Source organism: Vombatus ursinus, unplaced genomic scaffold (assembly GCF_900497805.2).
Source record: "Vombatus ursinus unplaced genomic scaffold, bare-nosed wombat genome assembly UNPS02014785.1, whole genome shotgun sequence".
Classification (NCBI taxonomy): domain Eukaryota; kingdom Metazoa; phylum Chordata; class Mammalia; order Diprotodontia; family Vombatidae; genus Vombatus; species Vombatus ursinus.
This window is the reverse complement of record NW_020954563.1, coordinates 9,485,903-9,504,958: the sequence shown is the minus strand read 5'-3', so window position 1 is coordinate 9,504,958 and position 19,056 is coordinate 9,485,903. Positions and strand designations below refer to the sequence as shown.

Below are 19,056 nucleotides of genomic sequence, written 5' to 3'. Positions count from 1 at the left end.
GCCACCGGTGCTCACATCACTCCTGGCCCTGCTCCTGACGCTTCACATTTTTCTTCCTTGTCCTATTCCTCTTTCTAGTCCTCTTTTTATGCATCGTCTTCTCACGTTAGAATGTAAGCTCCTTGAAGACAGTGACTATACACTTAGCCTATTTGTATCCTCAGCATTTAGAACAGTATTTGCCAAATAGAAAGTGCTTAATAAATTCTGTCTATCTATCTATCTTTTATTGATCTTTCTCTCTCTTCTCCCTCTCTGTTTCTCTGTCTCTCTCTTTCCTTTCTTTTCTGTCTCTCCTGCTCTCCTATCTTTTCTCTTCCTCTCCTCTCTCTTCTCTCTCTGTCTCCCTCATTTCCTTCTTCTCCATCTCTCCTCTCTTCTATTTGTCTTTCTCTCTTTGTCTTTTGTCTTTCTCTTCATGTTAGTAAATATTAGTAATTAATGAGTTTTTTTAAACCTAATGAAGTTTTTATAAACATCACAAATAGTGAACAGAATATAATATATACAACATGTCTTCCTTAGCTAAAGTGTTAGCTCTTCAGGGGTAGGGCCTATATCATCTTTTGTCTTTGTAACCTTAGAGTATAGCATAGTGCCTGGCACATAGTAGTTGTTTAATAAATGCTTGTTAATTGACTAAGTATGAGGATAAATGAAATGCCTTGGCCTTGCACCTTGAACCCCCCCCTTCCCCATTCGCCTCAGAATATAGGGAACTACCTCAAGAGGCCAAGCCCTTCCATACTGCCCCTCCCCCAAAATGGACCTAGTTCTGACCCCTGAAGATCCAGCTTTAGGCCAACCCACTAGTTTCAACCCCATCCTCCAGGTCAGTCATTTCTATTATCCTATTACAACTATTTAGGGTTTGGGGGAGGAGCAGTGCTGCCCTTACCTGTGTGGACTGACACTGTGTGGAGATAAGGACACGGGCAAAGGGATCAGAGAGGCCACTGTCATCAGCAGCCAGGATTCCCCTTGCTTGGTAGATGTGAGCTCGGAGCTGAAAGTAGCTGAAGTCTAGGGATGAGAAGGAAGCCATGTTTGTCAGAGAAACAGCACCCTGATCCCAGGTACTAGTCGCTGGATCCTCCATCTCCACCCCATTTCCAAGTGTAAGCTTACCATCTCTGTGTAAGGTGTGAGGCAGCCCTCTCAAGGGTCGGGGTAGCAACTCTGGGGGAAGCTCCTGAGTACAGGCCTTGGCATGTTTGCCCTGGCCCAGCCACAGGAACAGTTCCAGCTTGGCACAGACCTCACCAGGAGGAGCTCCAGGCACCTGCAGTAAAGGGAAAGCCCAGCTCAGTCAAATAAATCTATTGCCTTCTGGATTGGCCCTGTGATCTGCAACAGTCCTCCCACCCACTGCTTTCACCCCAAGTCTAGCCCTGCACCCAGGCCCCTCACGGTGAGCAGCAGACTCTGGACCCGTCCACAGTCCCGTCCACGCTCTTCTTCCACCATGGAGAATAACACATCTTGTGCCGAGATCCGAGCAAGGGCTACACGCCGCTGCCCGCTGAACATCCAGACCAACACATCTGGGAGAGGTGGCTGGGGCTAGAAGAAATTAGAAGACTGCGAGATAGTGAAGGGTAACACTCTAGGGACCAGAGATAGTGAGGAATGATACCTCAAACAGGTGGAGTAGTGGAAGGAGCCCTGAAAGAGATTTGGAATTATGCCCTAAAAGTCATGAAATTAACCATAGGATCCATATCTATGAAAAAGTTTCCATATGTACAAAGACATTCATAGCAGCTCTTCAAAGAACTGGAAACTAAGGAGATGTCAAACTGGGGAATGACTGAATAAATTACAATATAAGAATGTAATAGATTCCATGCCTATTACAAGGCATGATGAAGGGGACAGTTTCCGAAAAACCTGGAAAGACTTATATGAACCACTAAAGTGAAGTGAGCAAAACTAGAGAACAATTTATGCAATGACAACAGCATTATAAAGACAAACAACTTTGAAAGACTTAGGAACTCTGATCAATGAGATAATTAACCGTGATTCCTAAGTACTAATCCTGATGTGGAGTGATGGACTCAAGACACAGAATGAGACACATGTTTTTGAATGTGGCCAATGTGGAAATTTGTTCTGCTCAACTATACGTATTTGTTCTAAGAGTTTTTTTCTCCCCGCCAGTCACATTTCAGAGGGGAGGGGGGAGGCAGGAGACAGAGAAAATAAATGTTTGTTAATTGAAAAAGGAAGAAAATTCAATAAGCGTGTATAAGGGGAAAGAGAGATAAAAAAGAGAGGTGGAAGAAAGGAGGGAAGAATGGAGGGAAGAAAAAAAGAAGGAAGGAGGGAAGGAAGTAAAGACGGAGAGAAGAAAAGAAAGAGGGCAGAATGAAAGGAAGGAATGAATGAGGGAGGGAGGGAGGAAGAGCCTGGGGAGAGAGTCAGGAGACCTGGGTTCAAGCACCAGTTCTCTCTCTGTCACTCACTAGTACTGTAACCCTGACTAAGTTAATTCCCCTCTCTAGATCTTGGTTTCCTCATCTGTAAAAATGGGTTAAGTAACATTTGCACAACCTATTTCACTGGGTTTTTGTGAGTACTCTATAAATCATAAAATGCAATAGGAAAAGAGCTATTTTTATTACTACTGTTGTTAAAATCATAATGACTAGGAAAAGGTTATTCCCCACCCCCACCCCACCCAGGGCAGGCTCTCATTACCTCCTGGAAGAGGAAATATAGCTTGGCCAGGATCTTCTTGGCCTCCATCACCTTCTGGTCCACATTGCTGGGCTTCAGACCTCCAAGGAGGCGCAGGCCCTGCCGGGCAACTACAGCCTAAGTGAGAGAGATGGACAGGGATGGGGATAGGCTCCGGGCTGTGGTAGGGGAGGATGCTGTGTTTCGAGATGAAGGTGAACTAAGTGACAGATAGCTCAACAGAGGTCATCCCCCAGTTTCCCTTCCCCTTACTTCTCTACCTACCATGCTGTGAGTCAGCAGCTTCCTGCGGTTCCGATCCAGAGCATTGGGCCGGGTCATTGTCCTTCGCTCAACTCCTCTATAGTACTGCCTGGGGATGGGGAGCACAGGATAAGGTCATTGAGGTCACAGGGATTATAAGGAGAGGGGATCACTGAAGTTCATGAGGAGAGGTCAGGGTGACCAGAAGATTAGTACTTCTTAGAGGAGAGGTGACTGAGGTCACAAGAATCATGAGGAGAGATCAGGGAAGTTATGAGAATTTGTGGGGAAAGGTCAGGGAGATCACAGAAATTATAAGGAGAGGGTTACAGGGGTAAGAAGTAAGGGAGGGTAACAGGAGTCTTAGGGGAAGATTGTCAGTAAAACAAAATGAATCCAAGTCCTATAAGCCTTTGTGTCCTGTAATTTTAAAATGTCTCTTTCTGTTAATTCTGTTTTGGAAAAAGTCTAAATGATCCCTGAAGGGAAAAAAAAAAAGGAAGAATTAAACATTGTTGCTTATTGTTTAGTTGTTTATAATCATGTCCAATTCATTGTAACTCTCCATTTGGGGTTCTCTTGGCAAAGATACTGGAGTGGTTTGCCATTTCCTTCTCTAGCTCATTTTACAGATGAGGAAACTGAGGCAAACAGGGTCAAGTGACTTGTCCAGGGTCACATAGCTAGTAAGTGTCTGAGGCTAGATTTGAATTCAGGTCTTTGTGTCTGTAGGCCCAGTGCTCTATTCACTGCACTACCCAGCTACCCCTGAACTCTAAGACTGAGTTAGTTCAATTATTGGGATGGGGCACAATATGGCCTTTTATTCCTCTAGTTTCAGTGCATCAAGGAGTCTATAGATTCTTTCCTTAAAGGGCATGAGGCTACTCTCCAGAGTAGAGAGAGGGGACCAAGTTCTGGACATGGAAGTATGTGTCTGAGGCTGGATTTGAACTCAGGTCTTCTTGATTCCTAATAATACTAAGATGTTTTGATTTTGAATAAGTCAATATTGATAGATAAAACCCCACATAAACAAAGGCTCTTGGGGAAGGGTTCCTCAGTAATTTTTAAGGGTAAATGGGTCTGGAGACCAAAAAGTTTGAGAACTGCTGCTCTAGATATTTCCATAATATGGTTCTGGAGGGCAGGGACTGTTTGGCTTTTGTCCTGGTCTCCCCTGGAATCTAGAAGGTGCTTAATAAATGCTTATTGACTAATTGATATGACACTGTGATCCTTTAGCTGGTCCCAGGGGGAGGAAACACCCTGGAACAAAGTCAGCATAGCTGGTAAGCTGTGATGCGCCATCATGGAGGAAGGAGGGAGAGAAACGCCCTGAGGTGTTCAAGCCCGCTGAGCCACAGACTAGCCACGTGACCTGGGGACAATCCTTTGCCCAGCGGGGGCCGCAGACTTCTGGCGCCCTCTCACCTGCTCCCAGCCACCAGCTCCTCCAGGGCCTGTCGCAGCCGTAGCCATGCCCCTGGTCCTGGCCTCCTCAGCAGCCCCTCTGTCTCCTGCAGCCCCTGATCCTGTACAACACGGCGGAAAAGGGAGACCTGGACACTGAGACCCTCGTCTCCAAGGCCCAGCCTCGTCCGGGGCCCCACTCCAGGGCTCCCTTCTCTGGGGCCCATCTCCAGCATGACACCTCCCCACTGTGGCTCTGTCCCTTACCAGTCTCTCTGCTACTTTCTTGATGCAATTGCTGCTTTGAAGGCGCCAAGTATGGTCTTCCCAGCGACTCCAGACGTGAATACATGGCTTCTCATATCGTAGGGGCAGGCAAAGGTAGGGCCTGAAGGAATTCAGAGGTGAGCGACTCCTATGATTGTATTATTGTGTTATAATTATTATTGTATTATTATTTCTTTCTCCCTCACCCCCAGCAGGGCCATCTGAGGATCCCACTTGCCTTGCCAGAACTCACTGACCCCTGCCCCAGTCCAGTAGACCTACCCATCACCCTCCATGGGCTCTGGCCGCTGCCCCAGTGTTCCCATCAGCTCCTCAGGTCCTTCCTGCCCATCTAGCTCTGGTCTGGTCTCAGGTTCTGGGTCTAGTTCTAGCAGAGGCTGGGCCTCTCCAGTCTGAGCGTCCATTCTGGCTCCAGCCTCGACTTCTCTGCCCTGTGATCTGTGGCTCAGCGATTCTTCCTGACGGCCAGCACCCCCTACCCCATAGTGACCACAGTTCAGAAGGCCCAGTGATTGTCATGCAAACCACCAGTGACCATGACTCCAAGCCCCGGAGTGATCAGATCCCAAATCCCGCCCCCACCATTGACCATAGCTCAGATTTCCACATGACCATGGCTCTGATCCCCCTGCAGTGACCATCAGTCAACTCCACAATGAACATGGCTCAGATCCCACAGGGGCCAAGATTCACACCCTCCAGGGACTTAGAGGAGTCAGCATGGACAGCACATGCTGGCAGATACTGTACCAATGGAGATCTCAAAGCTGATGGGCTGGGGGCCTACAGAAGGGTCAATCATAGTGGCCTCAAAGAGGACAGCAAAGAGCAGAAAATCCTCACAGGCAGCCAGAGCTTGCTGGGTAATGGAAAGAAGACAAGACACTGGAACTGGAACCACCGCAGCCACCCCCATCCCCAGCAGTGTAATGTCAAGCTGATAGAGCTTTTCTTTGGTCGCTCCCCTTCCAGGACCTTTCTCCCACCTCCTGAACTTCCTGCCAAACACTCGGTTCCACAGTCAGGCCATCTCTTCCCTGCAGAGTTCTGTTAGCTAGTGTTATCTTCTCTTACCCTCACCTTCAAGACTCCTGCTCCCTCAGGATCAGAGACCCTTAGACAGAGGCAACCAAAAGGCAGCATGATACACTGGCAAGATAGCTAGATTTAGAATCAGAGGTCCTGAGTTTAAATCCCATTTCTCTGCCTCGTACAGTCTATATGACCTTGGGTAAGTCACTTAGTTTCCTCATCTGTAAATGACCTCTGAGGTATCTTCCAGCCCCATGATCCCATGTTTAATGAACTAACTTACCTACAGTGATAATGGTTTTCAGTGTGGCCTTCTGTTAGAACAATTTGCATTTTAAAATACTCTTTCTTAAAGAGGCAGCTAGATGGCACAACAGATAGAGCATTAGGCAAGAGTTCAAATCTACTCTCAGACATTTAACTAGCTGTGTGACCCTGGACATTTACTAGCTCTCATTTACCCTCTATCTGCCTCAGTTTCCTCATTTGTAAAAAAAAAATGTGGATAATAATAGTACCTACTTCCCTAGGTTGTTGTGAGAAAAAAAAAAAAACAAGATAATAATTGTAAAGCAAACCTTAAAGCAGAGCAGCTAGGTGGAGCAGTGAATCGAGTGCCAGGCCTGGAGTCAGGAAGACCTGAGCTCAAAATCGGCCTCAGGCGCTTACTAGCTGTGTGACCCTGAGCAAATCACTTAACTCTTTTTGCCTCAGTTTCCTCATCTGTAAAATGAGCTAGAGAAGAAAATGGCAAACCACTCTAATATCTTTGCTAAGAAAACCCCAAATGGGGTCACAAAGAGTCAGACATGATGGAAATGAATGAACAACTATAACAAACCTTGAAATGCTATATAAGTGCTATTATTATTCCCATCAAAGATTACATTTTCCTACTGGTGAAATGTCCAGGGGCAGACAGGAAAGGAAGACCCCCATTCTCAGCCCCTAGCTCCTACCTCAGGCAGCGGATACAGTTCTTCCACCTCTACTCCCATGGTACTGGGCAGTTCTGGCCCATCTTGGGTTACATTGGGCTGTTCAGGTTCCTTGGCTGGGCCCTGATCTTTTCGGCCTTTCTTCTTCTTCCTGGTGATCTGGGCCATCCGAGAGATTTGTGGGACCTGGCAGGGCTCAGGACGGGCCCCACCCCCAAACATCTCCAGCCCCACGGCTAGCAGCAGGCGGCCCCGGAACCATACACCTCGGCCTTGGCCACTGTTGAGGCCCTGCAGACTATCCCGAAGGCCCCCAGTTGGGGGAGAACCATAGAGAGGAACCCAGGTGGGACCAAAGGTAGGCTTAAACCCCACTGCAGAGAGAGGGACAGGGGGTGCCCATCAGTGTGGATCGAAGTATTGCTGTCCCAGGGATGTTGAGGGACACACTTCCGGAAAACAGGTGCTAGGACAAGTCTGGGATGGGTTTTCAGGGCTAAGAGGGGTAGGAGGGAGAACAGGGGCTCAATCAAGATCCAACTAGTGTCCTGAGGTAGGAGGGTGGGAATCTGGTGATACGCTATGGTGTACTAGATGGGCTACAGGACCTGGACCCTAGAAGACTTCAAATCTCACCTCAAATACCAGCCGTGCAATCGTGGACATCTGTAAAATGAGGGCTTGGATTTGGTGGCCTCTACGGTCCCTTCCAACTCTACATCTACGAGCCTATTAATTTTCTGGAGCCACAGAGCCTTTGTGGGACAAGGAGAATGGCTGGGAGTAGGGGGCTCACCAGCACGGCCTGGGTGGGAGATCTGCCTGAGATCCAGGACATGGGTGGCAATGGGCACATCACCCATTTGAGCATCATCCATCAGCTGTAGGCGGATTCGGGAGGTGAGAGGTGGAAACAGCTCCACAAAGTTCAACTGCTCGTTCCACTCAGGGTCTGTGGTCTCACTCTGCACTGAGGTCTCCCCCTGCAATTGTGTTCATTGACGGGCATTGGGCATATGGGCAGGGGAAGAGGGCACCAAGTGCTGCACCCGGCTGGCCCTAGAGCCTCTCATTCAGGTGTTGCCTCTGAGAGGAGGAGGGAAGGAGGGTGGGAGCTGGAAAGGAAATGGGCTCACCTGTTGTCCCAAGAAGGACACCCTAATGTAAGGATCCACTAAGACTGGTCGGTCTCGCACAATGCGGACCAAGCCACCCAGGAGTCCAGGGCTGAGAGCAGGGAGACCCTTCGCCCGGTAGAGACGGACACTGAGACGTGCCCACTGCCGATCAGCTGGGAACCCTCTGGGCAGCAGCAGGTTCCTGGGTGGGAGGCACAAGGAAGGGCATGGAAGAAGGAAGCTGGACAAGTCACAGCTCCCTAAGACCCCAAGTCCCTGAATCTAATCCTCTTTCAGCCCTGGCCCCTCTCAGGCCCTGACTCCATCCGCCACCCATGCCCTCTTCCTCAGATCTTGCCCTTACTTTTCAATATCTGGACTGTGGCCTGGTGGAGATGGAGGGAGGGGCCGGGTCAACTCCCCCCGTGCCGTCACAGTTACAGTAACTTTGACAAAGCCTTTGGCTCCAGCGTGGGTGTCCTGGGGATCGTGGAGCACAGCCCATTTCTGGGAAAAGTGGCTGTCTGTGGAGAAATGGGGTATCGGTCCAAAGGGAGCATCTCGAGAAAGTGCTCCGGATTTGTCTCAGTCCCTGTCAGTTTCAGGGTCACTTGGGAGAGGGGCTGAGCTGGGTGGGCTATTTGAAAGGGATGAGTGCTAGCTAGCTAGGCTCTCAGAGAGCGGGGACAGAGGGGGCTCAGTGTCCCACGTCAGGAAAGTGTTCAGGTTCAGGTCAGATGAGTGGGGAGGTCCCTAAAGCCAGACACAGTCCAGGACCGGGGGTCTGTGGTGGGAAGGGAGGGGCACAGTACCCGGCTGTTCGCAGATGAGGCCCAGATCCATTCTGAAAGTGCCTATCCGAGTGGCCAGAAAGGGGAGTGTCTGCGCATGGAACACCTGCGGATGTGGGGGGAAAGCGTTGGAGGGAGGTGAGTCCCAGCAGAAGGTAACCCCCTCTGTCCTGCCCATGCCCACTCCCCCAGGCTCGCCCTCATCACCGTGATCTCCAGCAGCATTTCCTGCAGAAGCTCCTTGGTTGCATGAAACTCAAATAAGAAATGCTGAGGAGAGAAGAAAGAGTAAAAAAAAGGGGGGGCACCTAGAGCCCCCTCCCTGTAGAAAGAACTTCCTAGCCCCTCCTCTTCCACTGCCCGGTCCGTCCCTCCCTTTGTCTCCCCGTGTCTCTCATTCCCACTCTAGACACCTCATTGAAGAAAGGGCAGTTGGTCCCACGCTGCTTGGCAGTCTGCCGGCGCTGCTCCCCTACCCTCACGACCACGTAAGGGTTAATGTTGACTCCCACCAGCTTCTGGGCCTCTAGAACTGTGACACTGACCTGAAGGAGGGGCCCAGAGAGGAGCAGCTTGAGCGTTGCCCCTAACCCCTTGGGGAAACTCAGGGTCTGAGGGGAGACCTGGGGCTGTCAGCAAGAGGGAGCAGGTGACCTGGGACCAAATTCTACCTCCCCTCTCACCCCACATCCTACCACCTTCCCGGTACCTGGAAGGCCTGGGCTTTGGGCACCTGGTGGGGGTCTCTTCTAGAGATGTCCCTGGCTCGGCTGCAGAAAACAGGGTGTCAGGCCAGCTTGGCAGGGCTGAGATCCCATTCTCCCAGCACATACAGCCTCTTCTCCTTCCCTCCAAGGCTTCTGAGAAATTACTTTTGAGTCTACCTCAAATTTCCTCTCTGTCAGTCCAAATCCTACCCATCCTTCAGGAATCAACTCAGGCACCATGTCTTCTTGGAAGTCTGCCCAGATTCCTGTCCTACTCATCTGTCATAAAAGCATGGCTTGTCATCTCTCATCAGTCTCCTGTTAGTGTGAGTCCTATCTCTGCCAGGGGGACCATAACCCCCCTTAGCCCAAGGACCTCTCTCTCTGCCTCATCCTGCTCAGCATTGCACCTGCCCAGGAAAAAAAAGCTCCTACCTTTTGATGGAGCTGAACACAACCCCTGAGATTTCATCTTCCGGCTCTTCCTCCAGATCCCACTCATCATCTTCCTCTTCCTGTGGTGGGCCCAGGCCTTGAGCCAGCCTTTGGCCCAAGGCAGCAGCTCGGCGATCCAGCCCACCTGACTCCTGGGGTCTGGGATCACATGTTCTTGTCATTTCTCACCACACGTGCCCCACAGCCTGAGGGCTGAGGGAACTGAGGGAATTTAGGGGATCAACAGGGGACTAAGGACACTAACACAGGCAGCGCATTAGACAGCCATCCCAGCTCCCCCCATCTCCCAGCTTTGGGCCTCCCCCATTCCTGTCCACTCACTCCAGCTCCTGGAAGCCCACGTTCTGGATGGTCAGCTCTGAGCTAGTGAAGGAGAGACACAGAGAAAACTGAGAACAGGTATCCACATCTACCCACCCAGTGAGAACCTGGGAGAGTCTGGAGCCAAAACACTATTGTCTAGAAGGGGGGTCTAGAATCTGTAGTCTCACCCACCCTTCCTGCCAGTGTTCCTGGGGAATCCGAGGGGTTCAGATCCAGGGAAAGGAGTGTTTGCAGGTAGGGATGGCATGAGAGAGCAATACCTGTCTCTGATGTGAGACACAAAGTCCTCCTCAGTCCAAGCTCCAGCAGCACCATCCAGGGGATGGTATCTGAGATCTAACTCTACCTGGATCTGGGGAAGGGAAGGGAAGGGAAGGGAGGGATGCCGATTACGTGCCTACTATGTGCCAGGCACTGTGCTAAGCACTTTATAAATACCTGTTTTGATCTTTTCAACCACCCTAGGATGCAGGTGCTGTTATTATCCTTATTTTACAGTTGAGGAAACTAAGGCAGACAGTTAAGTGACTTGCCCAGGGTCACAGAGCCAGTAAATGTCTGCGACTGGATTTGAATTCAGGTTTTCCTAGTTTTCTATACACTGTGCCTCCTAGGATTAACATTGATTTCTGGGGGCCCCAATCCCTGATGCCGGGAGTCACGTGGGGGAAAGGGAGGGCTCTCTTTATGGGAGGCAGGATAGATTCCTTCTCTCTTCCACCTCCCCAGCCCCAGAACCATAGCCCTAGCCAAAGCAAGGAGCCCCTGGTCTCCGCCCACGAGCCGAGGACACTTACCCGGGACAAACATTGGTTCCTGTCCACCAGAGCCTCTTTCAAAACCAGATGCCCAACACTCTGCAAGTGCTGTAGGGAGATCACCAGCGTTCCCAGGATCCTGCCAAGGTCCTGGGTGAGCCATGCTTGGGCCTCAGCCTCCCTTCAGCTCCCTTAGCCCTCTTAGGCCTCTGGGGCACCCCAGTCCTCCCAGCCCTTCCGTCCTCTTTACAGCATAGTCTTATTTTCTTAATGGCCTTAAGCTGCTCAGTCCCTTCCGTCTCTTTAACCCTCTCATTCCCCTGCACCTTATGCCTCTCAGGCGCCCAACTTACCTAGGGCTGAATAGCTGGCTGCAGTTGATGACCTGTATGGACAGGAACTCTTGAGCCAGCACAGCCCCATAATGGGGCCACCGGAAAAACTGAAGTGGGGGGAGAGCACAGTAAGGTGCCTGACTCTCTCCCCCACGACCGGGGACTGAGCAAGCCCTCCCCCTGCAGAACTGATTCCCCCAAGTCCAGAATTGACCCCCTCAACATCAGAACCAAGCCCCTCCAGAACTGAATTCTCTCCCCAACAAACCCAGCCCCAGTACTGACCCTACCTCCCTTTACTGACCTCATCAAAATCAGCTTCATGGCCACAATGAATTCTCCTTGTTTTCTGGGTAAAACCTGTAGTGTGACTCAAATGAATGAATTCCTGGACTCTCCTAAATTTGTTCTTTCTTCTCTCCTCTCCTGCCAGTCCCTACTTAAGAAGCCAGGCTTTCCCTACCATCCTCCTCTTCCCATCCCCACCCTCATTCCGGGGAATATCTGGGCTGGGGGATATAGGGAGGTCAGAGGCAGTGGTTTGGGGATGAAGACAGGATGCTCAAAGGTCAGAAGCAATGGAATTTAAGGAGGAGGTAGGAACCATAGCGATTGGGTTGGGTGCAAGAGACACCTTAGGTAGTTCCTCCAGCCCTCTCCATCGTTCCAATCTTAGGCTTCCTAATCCCTCCACCTTCATCTCACCTCGGAAGCTGAGCTGTACTTGTCTTTCATGGGTTCCAGGAAGCCCTGTCACCCTCTGCACCTTCACCTCCAGGGCCATGATGAGGGATCCCTGCTCCTATTCAGACCAAGGCCTCCTCTTCCTCTTTAGCCCCCTCCTCCTTCCCTCCCTGGCCCCTCCAGTTCTGAGTCATTCAGACTCGCCCTGCAAGTTCAACCATCCCTACCCTTAAAACAAACAAAAACAACCCCAGAGCTGGTGGTCAGCAAACCATAGGTGATGGAGGGGAATCAACTAGGACCCAGAGACCACTGAGGCAGAGGGATCTCAAAGGACACAGGGGTAGATAGATGGTTATGGTCCTCTGCCCAAGCTAAGGACAATGTCTGGCCCAGGAAGGTCTGGGACTCTGGTCTTTCTTGGATGTGTCTGGCCAGATGTCACCAGTGACCAATATTGGGCTGAGAAGAAAGTCTGCTCCACTGTCAGAAATTTCCCTAAGCATTCATTCCTCTAGGAAGGAGCTGTGGGACATATTACCTTTTAAAATACCTGATTCCCTTATTAACAGCAACCTGCACTGGCCTAGAGCTTTATTACATTCCTGCCTTTTTTCATTTCCCCTATCTCCTCTAATCTCAGCAACACCCCTGGGAAGCAGCCAAGGCATGCGTAATTCTCTTCATTTGACCTGAGGAAACAAAGGCCTGGCTAAGGGCAGTGACTCGTACAATATCCCTTAGTGAGCTAATGGGAGCATCAGCACTAGAACCTCAGGTCTCCTAATTTCCAGACCAAGTTTCTTTCATAAGAACCTCTGTTTTAGAGCTAGAAGGGCCCTTAAAGCAGGAAGTCCAAGTCCCTGATGCTGTAGATGAAGAAAACGAGATCAAGGAAAGAAAAGTAGCTTACCTGAGGTCACACGGATTAAAAAATGGTAGAGCCAGGATTCAAGCCCTAGAGATAGCTAGTTGGCACAATGGACAAGGGCACTGGCCCCAGAGCTAGGAAGACTCAAGTTCAAATCCTGCCCCAGATACTTCCTACCTGTGTGACCCAGGGCAAGTCACTTAACCTCTTCTCAGTCTCAGTTTCCTCATCTGTAAGTGGGGTTAATGTTAGCACCAATCTCCCTGGGTTATCAATGAGGATCAAATGAACAATGCTTGCAAACCTTAATTTTGCTGTGTTATTTCCAGCTCTTGGTGACCCCATTTGGGATTTTCTTGTCAAAGATACTGAAGTAGTTTGCCATTTCCTTCTTCAGCTCATTTTGCAGATAAGGAAATGGAAGCAAACATGGTTAAGTGACTTGCCCAAGGTCACACAGCTAGTATATGTCTAAGGTGGGATTTGAACTCAGGTCTTCCTGACCCCAGGCCCAGTGCGCTATCCGCTACACCACCTCGCTGCCCCCTTGCAAACCGTAAAAGTGCTACAGAAATGCTACTTAACCTCTGCACCATGCTCCTATTCCACTCAATAAGCATCTATTAAGTGCCTAACAAGTACAGAGGCATCTCCTATTCATTCCTTTTTCAGTTACTTGTACACATGTTGTGTTTCCTCTATGCCTTCCACCCCCACCCCCAACACACCAGACTACACTGGGTGTAGTCTGTGACATGGACACAGTAGGTCCATGATGGTACAACCAGGATTTACTGATCTTTGCACCCGCTCCTCCAGATTGTTAACCAAAGGAGATAAAATTTGTAAAGCACTTAGCACAGTGCCTGCCATGTAGTAGGTGCAGAATAAATACTTGTTCCCTTCTCTCTTTAAGGTTTACAAAGCACTTAACAAATAGTATATGATTTTATCCTCTTAACCACCCTGTGAGGTAGGTGCTCCTATAATCTCCTTTTGACAGATGACTCAGGCAGTCAGAGGATAAGTAACTTGACCAGCTTGGAAGTGTCTGAGTCCGGATTTGAATTCAGGTCTTGCTGATTCAGGCTGAGTGCTCATCACTCATCACTGCATCACCCAGCTCTGGTGGAATGTTCAAAGAGTAGGTGCTTAACCTTGTCCAATTTAATATTTTTATCTTCAGCCCAACTCTGCTCCTTGGGGAAGTTGAAGCAGGTTGGTTGGGCAAAGTTTTGAGGGAAAGAAAAGTCCCTGAGATGGGGGAAACAGAAGCATCCCCAGGAATACACGACCTTTGATGTCCCCTCCTCCCTCTCTCACTGCTTCTCTTGGGGACAGACCATACTGATAGGTGGCACCATTGCAGCAACCTTGGGCTTTGCCCTTCCCTTCTTATCCTGGGAGTTAGGGAAGAGAGCCAGGGCAGAAAGGGCCCTTGAGAGGGAAGAGGAGTTAAAGTTGGGTCCCTGCCTGGACACCCTGGGAAGCTGTTTCCTCTACCATTAAATAAGGGAGTGAGAAACAAGACGGTCTCTGAGGTTTCTTCCGGCCTCGACAGTCTGTGAGTATGGGAGATTTAGGCTACATTTAACTCAATTTCAGGTCAGGCTCAATTTCATTAAGAGTTGAATCTATAGGAGCGGTTGAAGTTACCAAAAGAAAGAACAGAGGTAGAAGGGAAGGCTTAGGACAGGATCTGGGGGAGCACTAGTTAGGGGATGTAATATGGATGATGAACCAGCAAAGGAGACTGACAAGGCATCTTCAGATGCTAAAAGTGTCAGGAGTGAGCCCTGAGAAAGGAGGCGTCTCAAAATCAACACTACACTCTAGATCAGAGCTGTTAGTTAACCAGGAATTTTTGCTCTGAAGGGAAGCACTCCAAACTGGGGGCAAGTCAAGCAAATGATATGAAAAGAAGCCATGGTTTGTGGGGCAGGGAAAGGAGGGAGGCAGGGGCGAGGCAAGGAGGTGTTGACCCCAACCCATGGGAGAGTGCAAGAGACCCCAGGATACCCCAAGGTCACTGATAGGGTGGTTGACCCTGTCCTCAGAGGTATTCTCTGTTTCTAAAGATTATTCAGAACCAGAAGAATAATTTACAGAATGACCGCAATAAGGCAAAGGTAAACAACACCGAAAGACTTCCCAACTCCGGTCAGTGAACTGATACCAAAAGATGCATGGTGAAGTGTGCCTCCCACCTCTTAGTAGAAAAGCGGTAGACTGTTGGTGCAAAGAAGGACTTATACTTTTCAGACGTGACTAATGTATTGATGTATTTTGCTTAATTTTCTCTGTCTCTGTCTCTCTCTCTCTCTGTATTTCTGTCTCTGTCTCTTTCTGTCTCTGTCTCTGTCTTTCTCTGTCTCTCTCTGTGTCTGTCTCTCTGTCTCTCTCTGTCTCTGTCTCTCTGTCTCTGTCTCTCTCTGTCTCTGTCTCTGTCTCTGTCTCTCTCTCTCTGTCTCTGTCTGTCTGTCTCTTTCTTTCTCCAAGGAGAGAGCTGTGGGAATGGTAGTTGGAAGCATTGGGAAGTGACAGTGATAATTTTAAAAGAAATAGTGTCAATAAAATAAAAATACAAACCAAATATTTAAAAAGAAAATATTATTCTTGATAACTAGCTTTCTAAGCTTAGTCATTTTTCAGATTTTACATCTAAGAAGCCTATTACTAGAGGAGGGTTGTGGGGAGGAATGGTAAGCCTTATAAGCAAATAGAAGATGCTTTGCTGTAGTCTTTTGGCTGGTCTCCCTGCTTCGTCTCTCCCCACTCTAATCCATACTCTACCCAGCTGTCAAAATGATCTTCCTAAAGTATAGGACCGACTATGTCAGCCCACCCTCTCCCTCCCCCCTTTCTAAACTCCAGTGGCTATTACCTCAAAGATCAAATACAAAATCCTCTGTTTGGATTTTAAAGTCCTTTATAACCCGACCACTTTCTACCTTTCCAGTCTTCTTGTACCTCACTCTCCTCCAGGTACCCTACAATCCAGTGACACTGGTCTCCTGGTTTTTCCCGGAACAAGACACTCATCTCCCACCTTCTTGCATTTCCACTGGCTGTCCCTCATGTCTGGAATCCTTTCCCTCTTCATCTCTGCCTCCTGGCTTCATTGGCTTCTTTCAAGTCTCAGCTAAAAACAAAACAAAAACAAAATCTTCTCTAAGAAACCTCTCCCAATCCCCTTAATGCCAAGGCCTTCCCTATGCTAATTATCTCCAACTTAACCCTTGTACATCTTGTTTGTACATAGTCGTTTGCATACTGTCTTCCCCATTGGCCAGGGAGAGGCAGAGATTGTCTTTTGCCTTTCTTTGTATTCCCAGTGCTGTTTTCTGTACATGCTGGATTAAAATAAATCTGGAACATCCAATTTGAAATATCCAATAGGCAACTGGTGATATGGGACTGAAGCTCAGGAGAGAGACTGGAGTTGGATATAGAGATCTGGAAGTTCATCTATATAGAAATTTTAATCCAGCATGTACAAAATTGAACTCATTATTTTTCTCCCCAAATTCTCCTTTCCTCCAAACTTCCCTATTTCTGTGAAGGCCCCACCATTCTTCTAGTCCAGGGCTTCTTAAATTCTTTCCACTAGCAACCCCTTTTCGATTTTGGCCCTGTTTATTGGCGTTGTATGACCTAAGGAAATGCTTAGTGCAGTTTGCATGAGTTATGTTCAGAACCAAGGCTGCAGTGAAAGTGCACCACGGGCAAGCACTGATAGAAACAACTCAGATTCATTACTTGTTTGATTTTGAATTAATTTTTGGTCATTGTGTGTTCAGGAACCTTTTACTGTTGCTAAATTTTTTCCACAGTTTAATAAGAGCTGACTGTCCAGGTTCCTCACTTTGACATTTCCTCACTCTCCTCTATCCCACATATCCAAGCAGTTGTCAGATCCTGTCTTTTCTACCTTTGCAATATCTCTCACATCATCCCCTTCTCTCCTCTCATACAGCTACCACCTTAGCACAGGCCCTCATCACCTGTCACCTAAATGGTTTTCTCTTTTTAAAATTTACTTATTTATTGAAGGCAATCGGGACTAAGTGACTTGCCCATGGCTATATCCCAAAGACATCATGAAAAAGGGAAAAGGACCCACATGTACAAAAATATTTATAGCAGCTCTTTTTGTGGTGGCCAAGAATTGGAAATTGAGGGGATGCACATCAACTGGGGAATGGCTGAACAAGCTGTGGTATATAAATGTAATGGAATACTACTGTGCTATAAGAAATGATGAACAGGCAGACTTCAGAAAAACTTGGAAAGACTTGTATGATCTGATGCTGAGTGAAGTGAGCAGAGCCAAGAGAATGTTGTACACAATAACAGCCACGTTGTGCGATGACTAATGATAAACTTCACCCTACCCAGTAATACAAGGATCTAAGACATCTCCAAAGGCCTTGTGATGGAAAATGCTATCCACATCCAAAGAAAGAACTATGGAGTTTGAATGCAGATCAAAGCATACTATTTTCTATTTTTTTTTTCTTCTTTTAAGTTTTGTTTCCTCTTTCTGGTGGTTCCTCCTATTGGTTCTAATTCTCACTTACAACATCACTAATGTGAAAATATGTTTAATAGGAATGTATATGTATAGTCTATATCAGATTGTGCGCCATCTTGGGGAGGGTGGTGGGGAGGAAGGGGGAGAAAAATTTTAAACTCAAAAGCATATGGAAGTGATTGTTGATAAATCAAAATAAATTAATAAAAAAAAATAAAAATTTTTAAAAAGAGACAAAAAAAAAGTGACTTGCCCATGGTCACACAGCTAGTCTGAAGCCAGATTTAAACTCAGGTCCTCCTGACTCCAGGTCCTCCTGACTCCAGGTCCAGTGCTCTATCCACTGTGTCACCTCCCTTTCAGTTTTTTAATCTGTGAGCCAATCTCAACCAGCTCCTTAATTTCTACACACCAATGTGTTTACTCTTTCTTCATCAAAATTAGTACCTCTACAACAGCCATTCCAAATCTTCTGTTATCTAAAACCATCTACAACAGAGGTGGCAAACACCCAGTGCATGCCTGAATGCAGCTCACAACACTCTCAAGTGTAGCCAGAACCAGATAAAAGTGTAATTAAGAAATACATAACAAAATAAAAATATAATAGTTACATTATAAAACTAAAATCAACATGTGGCCCACGGGGATCCTTATGTACATCCAAATTAGTGACCCCCATTTCTCTTTGAGTTTGACACTACTCACTACCCTTCCCTTCCCTCTTAGCAGAGGGCTTTTGCTCAATATTTCATAGAAAAATTTCAGGTCACCCATCTTGAGTGCCCCACTTCCTTCCAGCAGTCCTCATAGAACGTGGAATCAAAGCCTTTCGACATCCTGTCTTCAGTCCTTGGAGGCTTGCTGGCTCAGTGTCATTGCTAAACTTTGGCACTCCAGCTGTGGTCTGACCAAAACAGAGAAACCATCATCTTCTTCCCGAACACTCAGCCTGCCTCTCAATGCACTGTATGATCACATTAGCTTTTTTGGCTGCCACATCACAACTGACTCAGGGTCACCTAAATTATTACAGCAGCTTCGTGATTGGTCTACCGGCCTCAAGTCTCTCGCCACTCTGATCCACCCCACATACTGCTGCCAATGTCATTCTCCTTAGACTGATTCGACCACCTAACTCCCCTTCTCAGTCAACTCCGGTGCCTCCGTACTGTCTGCAGGAGAAGATAGGAACTCCTTTGGTTAGCTTTAAAGTCCATTGCCACCTGGCCTCCAACCTCTCTTTCCACCCTCACTGGACATCATTCACCCTCCTGCAATCTAAGATCCAGACAAACTGGTCTTCTCTCCTCCTGTCAATGTATACTTTTTGCCTTTGCACTGGCCATCTCACGAGCCTGGAATTCCTCCCTCTTCCCCCCACTTTTTACCCCTGCCTCCCCCCTTACCCTGCCTCCCCCTTTTTACTCCTGCCTCCCACCTTTTACCCCTGCCTCCACCTTCCCCTGCCTTCCCCCTTCCCCTGTCTCCTCCTTTTTACCCCTGCCTCCTCCTTTTTATCCCTGCCTCCTCTTTTTCCCCCTGCCCTCCCCCTTCCCCTGCCTTCCCCCTTCCCCTGCCTCCCCCCTTGTACCCCTGCTTCCCCCTTATCCTGCCTTCCCCCTTCCCCTGCCTCCTCCTTTTTACCCCTGCCTCCCCCTTTGTACCCCTGCCTCCCCCCTTTTACCCTTGCCTCCCCCCTTTTACCCCTGCCTCCCCCCTTGTACCCCTCCTTAGCTTTGCCTCATGGCATCCCTCTCTTCCTTTGAGATGCAGTTCGAGCACCATCCTGTGCATGAAAACCTTTTCTGTTCACCGCCAAGTTGCTAGTGCCATCTCTCCCAAACTACCTTGCATTTAT

The 19,056-nt window shown here is 48.4% G+C and overlaps 1 protein-coding gene across 1 annotated transcript in view; it reads right to left on the bottom strand.

The window, feature by feature from the left end:
* LOC114046759 (fer-1-like protein 4) overlaps positions 1 to 11,890 on the bottom strand; it is a 28,047-nt gene extending 16,157 nt beyond the window's left edge. Inside the window, exons 1-24 of the mRNA XM_027867247.1 lie at positions 11,812 to 11,890; positions 11,411 to 11,466; positions 11,125 to 11,213; positions 10,811 to 10,910; positions 10,274 to 10,365; positions 10,011 to 10,052; positions 9,669 to 9,827; positions 9,236 to 9,296; positions 8,940 to 9,071; positions 8,734 to 8,796; positions 8,548 to 8,632; positions 8,100 to 8,259; positions 7,754 to 7,937; positions 7,414 to 7,600; positions 6,639 to 6,991; positions 5,398 to 5,506; positions 4,909 to 5,122; positions 4,627 to 4,747; positions 4,381 to 4,481; positions 2,968 to 3,055; positions 2,704 to 2,820; positions 1,411 to 1,563; positions 1,129 to 1,282; positions 899 to 1,023 (exon numbers count right to left, since the gene is read on the bottom strand). Coding sequence (XP_027723048.1) covers positions 899 to 1,023; positions 1,129 to 1,282; positions 1,411 to 1,563; positions 2,704 to 2,820; positions 2,968 to 3,055; positions 4,381 to 4,481; positions 4,627 to 4,747; positions 4,909 to 5,122; positions 5,398 to 5,506; positions 6,639 to 6,991; positions 7,414 to 7,600; positions 7,754 to 7,937; positions 8,100 to 8,259; positions 8,548 to 8,632; positions 8,734 to 8,796; positions 8,940 to 9,071; positions 9,236 to 9,296; positions 9,669 to 9,827; positions 10,011 to 10,052; positions 10,274 to 10,365; positions 10,811 to 10,910; positions 11,125 to 11,213; positions 11,411 to 11,466; positions 11,812 to 11,890 — 3,024 coding nt within the window. The remainder of the gene's footprint in view (positions 1 to 898; positions 1,024 to 1,128; positions 1,283 to 1,410; positions 1,564 to 2,703; positions 2,821 to 2,967; positions 3,056 to 4,380; positions 4,482 to 4,626; positions 4,748 to 4,908; positions 5,123 to 5,397; positions 5,507 to 6,638; positions 6,992 to 7,413; positions 7,601 to 7,753; positions 7,938 to 8,099; positions 8,260 to 8,547; positions 8,633 to 8,733; positions 8,797 to 8,939; positions 9,072 to 9,235; positions 9,297 to 9,668; positions 9,828 to 10,010; positions 10,053 to 10,273; positions 10,366 to 10,810; positions 10,911 to 11,124; positions 11,214 to 11,410; positions 11,467 to 11,811) is intronic.
* Positions 11,891 to 19,056: the final 7,166 nt, after the last annotated feature.